The sequence below is a fragment of the Lottia gigantea genome (genome assembly GCF_000327385.1).
Source record: "Lottia gigantea unplaced genomic scaffold LOTGIsca_117, whole genome shotgun sequence".
Classification (NCBI taxonomy): Eukaryota; Metazoa; Mollusca; class Gastropoda; family Lottiidae; genus Lottia; species Lottia gigantea.
Window position 1 is genome coordinate 465,246 of NW_008707167.1, and position 3,851 is coordinate 469,096.

Below are 3,851 nucleotides of genomic sequence, written 5' to 3' on the forward strand. Positions count from 1 at the left end.
CTCTCTCCCAAGATAAGTACGTCCATAAAAGAATATAGTGAAATTGTTGAAAATCCCAACATGACCAGGATCTCATCAATCTAATAAAACAATTCATAAAAATCACATGATTTAAACTTGACCAAGATATTATCAATATAAATGATCACACCATATTTCATTTTAATCAGATGAACACAAGCCTCTAATGAGCTCACTGCCATATTTTGACGCGTTTTCAAGGGCAATAACTCAAAAACCGTTCATTGAAAGATCGTCACATTCGAACTTTGACAGGAGAGTCGATCATGTCCGGCATATATGAGGAAATCATGATACCCGATTCACAGATCGACGCACTGGGGCATTGGCAATATACGTCCACATTTCCATGCGGGCGTATGAAAAGCTAACAGTGTCAATTTCAATTGTCTACGCAGTTTGTATTCTTTTTTGCTCAAACTAACAGAGAGAGCACACTGCGTACTCGCCAGAACCAACCACAGAATTTACAAAATTTTGGCACTATTTTGCATCGACAAGAGCGTTTCCTTAATGAACTGTTTACAAGCTTCACAAAGTCCATTCAGAGTCGTTGTGTGGCAGTTGTCAACGCACATGATGGTCATCACGCTACTGAACTTGTGTACCATCAGTACTAAGTGAAGTTAGTTCAGTATCTTTTCAGCTTCCGACTAAAAAAATAAATTTTATACCAACACTGAAGTGCGCTTTCCCTTCCAAATTTAACTTGCCAGTATAGACTTCATATTCTATTCCAGCCTCTGATGGCTATCTGGACAGATGTCAGCTGGTGTATCACCTGTCTCTATTCCAGCTCTGATGGCTATTTGGACAGATGTCAGCTGGTGTATCACCTGTCTCTATTCCAGTTCTGAAAGCTATTTGGACAGATGTCAGCTGGTGTATCACCTTTCTCTATTCCAGTTCCGAAAGCTATTTGCACAGATGTCAGCTGGTGTATCACCTTTCTCTATTCCAGTTCTGAAAGCTATTTGCACAGATGTCAGCTGGTGTAGAGACAGAAATAATAAGCCCTGTTAAATAGGTACATTCCGCGTCACCGCAGGTGCGATGGTTTTAAACCTAATTAGATAACCCAGGTATATTTGGAAAGATGAATATTTTTGTAGTTCATTCATACCATAACTTTCTACCTACATTTCATGTATCCGGTTCCATCAAAGGTTTTTTTTTGCAAAATTGATCTAGCATCGGCCATTTAAAACTGCGTGTTACTAATAAAACAAAAATTACGGTGATGCCCAACACTAATTTACAATCATCTTAAAGATAATTCAATATTATGTTACAGAAAAACGTATCTTTGGAGGTGTGGAAAATCCCCATTTGACAGGGTCTTTTTCTTCTGACTTTATTCCAGCTAACAACTGTCAAAATATCCACTAGAAATGGAGGCAGATGTTTCGGACTAATGCAGTTTTAAGACTACTTTAATTCTTGCTTGCCACGTTTCTCTTCTCTTCTATATAAACCCATACAAACTTACCTTCTCTACTCACAACTCTATCAAGAAGACTGTCATATCAAATTTGATGTTGGTAATTGTTTTACTGTGTGTTGTTTCTTTACAAGTTGCCAGCCCTAAACCTCATTCACGCGTCAGAAAGGCTGTTGACAGAAGAATAGAAGGTAAAATTATTAATCGATGACATTGAGACGCATCTTTGGGGAGGGCAGTTATTGTGCATGATCTAATTTCTTTTGAACTATTCTCGTTAATGGTCCCGTCACATCGGAAAGCTTCTAATGGTGCTAATGCTGAGATGGAAAATTGATTCAGAGCGTGGTTTTAGCGCTTAAGACACACTAGACATCGTGTGGTCATTCGCCAAGTCACGGCGTTTATTTTGAACACGTTCAACGCCAGGATTCTGCGATCTTTTTATTTGAAAATTTCGTTAAGGGACACATTTCTCTAGATTTTTGTGTGTACTTTTCACAAATTTGAGCAAAAAAAATTTCAACGTTCATAAAAGCGGATTACAACATCCTCACAATGGTCAGGGTATTGTGATCATTGTCTTATACCTTGACTACAAAAGCCACTATCTACAGTGAAATCTTTGACTATAACAAACTATATGTGAATATGGTATTTATTTCAGATTGTTCTAATTATGAAGCAGGTAAAATGTTGAGATATCCACCTTTGGATTTAGCTTCTGCTGAATCCGAAGGTGAATGTACAACATTATGCGAGAATAATAACATCTGTACCACAACATGGACACTCATACATGATACTGACGTCGTATGTGTTCTGTACCAAAAACCATTTATCTTTGTGGCAACAAATATAAGCTTTGAGGAGTGTCAAAAGAATTGTGCGACGATGAAGGAATGTAAAACGCTGGAGTATTATAAACGGCGGCTTTGTTATTTGTATGACATTGAATACAGTAAGATACCCGCCGATAAATTTCGTCGAAGTCCTGGATGGTTACTAGCAGAGAAAACTTGTTAGAGCTATAGGAATATTGAGATATGACCAAACCCTTAAACACCTTACCTTACACTCTCTATATTATACCAGTAGTGACAGTTTAATAAGTTTTCAAACTCTAACTCAAATTGGCATATTTTATTATTTCTGATTTTACCTTTGTTTCTACTGTTTTCTATTTCTCATTGTAGACGCACTAGGTGTCGTATTTTCCTTCTAAAGTCTTGTATGTAGTTGAAATTGAGCTTGTAATATTAATCTAATAAAATTCTTTTTTGCTTGAAGATGTTCATCTATTTTGAAATATAAATTTTTTTACCTACATCGTTTAAAGGGTTCACTTTAATAACGAGGTCGTATAAAGGGTTCACTTTAATAACGAGGTCGTATAAAGGGTTCACTTTAATAACGAGGTCGTATAAAGGGTTCACTTTAATAACGAGGTCGTATAAAGGGTTCACTATAATAACGAGATCGTATAAAGGGTTCACTTTAATAACGAGGTCGTTTAAAGGGTTCACTTTAATAACGAGGTCGTATAAAGGGTTCACTTTATTAACGAGGTCGTATAAAGGGTTCACTTTAATAACGAGGTCGTATAAAAGGTTCACTTTAATAACGAGGTTGTATGAAGTGTTCACTTTCATAATGAGGTCGTATAAATTGTTCACTTTAATAACGAGGTCGTATAAAGGGTTCACTTTAATAACGAGGTTGTTTGTTTTGATTGATTTGATAAATTTTATCCCACCTTCATTTCTCGATTATTGCGAAGTTAGAATTTAAAACAGGAGATTAGAAGAAAACAAAGGAAAAGGTTTTAAAGTTATAGGATAAAAATGATAGTCGCGCACATTCCTAATACTTATTTTGGTTCAGATATACAAAAATCATTGGGCTCTCTTCCTGGTTTTCCATGGCCAAAATATCCTGGAGAAAAACATCTTCCGGCATTAGGTTAGACGAAAAAACGATAAATTTCTACTCAAATATAAACCTTGAAATGGCAAATAAAAATAACAAATAAGATCCAATCTTTAGAAATCCTAATTTGATTGGGTAAAGCAGAGGTCATCGGGTTAGATTAATAGCTCATTAGCATGAATGTTCAAGAGGACCGCCGTTAGACCTTAATTATAGTGGTTATTAAAAATAAAAGCTAATAAAAACGATCGAAAATTTTGACTAATTTTAACAAGATCGACTTACTTAGTCTTAACCTTAATTATTTCAGTCACCTGTATTACATTTGGTGACGTAGTAAAGGGTTCTCTCTTGGGTGGTGAGGTTATTGTTGGTGGTCCCTTGGGGTTGCAGGTTTCACTGGTTCAGAAATAACAGCTGGGAGTGTATGGGCCAGTATGTCGACGGCACCTGTAACTAA

General features: G+C 36.3%; 1 protein-coding gene across 1 annotated transcript; it reads right to left on the minus strand.

Moving 5' to 3' along the window:
• Window positions 1-1,612: 1,612 nt before the first annotated feature.
• On the minus strand, window positions 1,613-3,114 carry LOTGIDRAFT_171611 (hypothetical protein; the record flags this gene model as incomplete). The annotated part of the gene is made up of 2 exons (XM_009047815.1): window positions 1,613-1,782; window positions 2,787-3,114. 2 exons carry the CDS (start codon window positions 3,112-3,114, stop codon window positions 1,613-1,615), a joined length of 498 nt encoding a protein of 165 aa, XP_009046063.1.
• Between the last annotated feature and the right edge of the window lie 737 nt (window positions 3,115-3,851).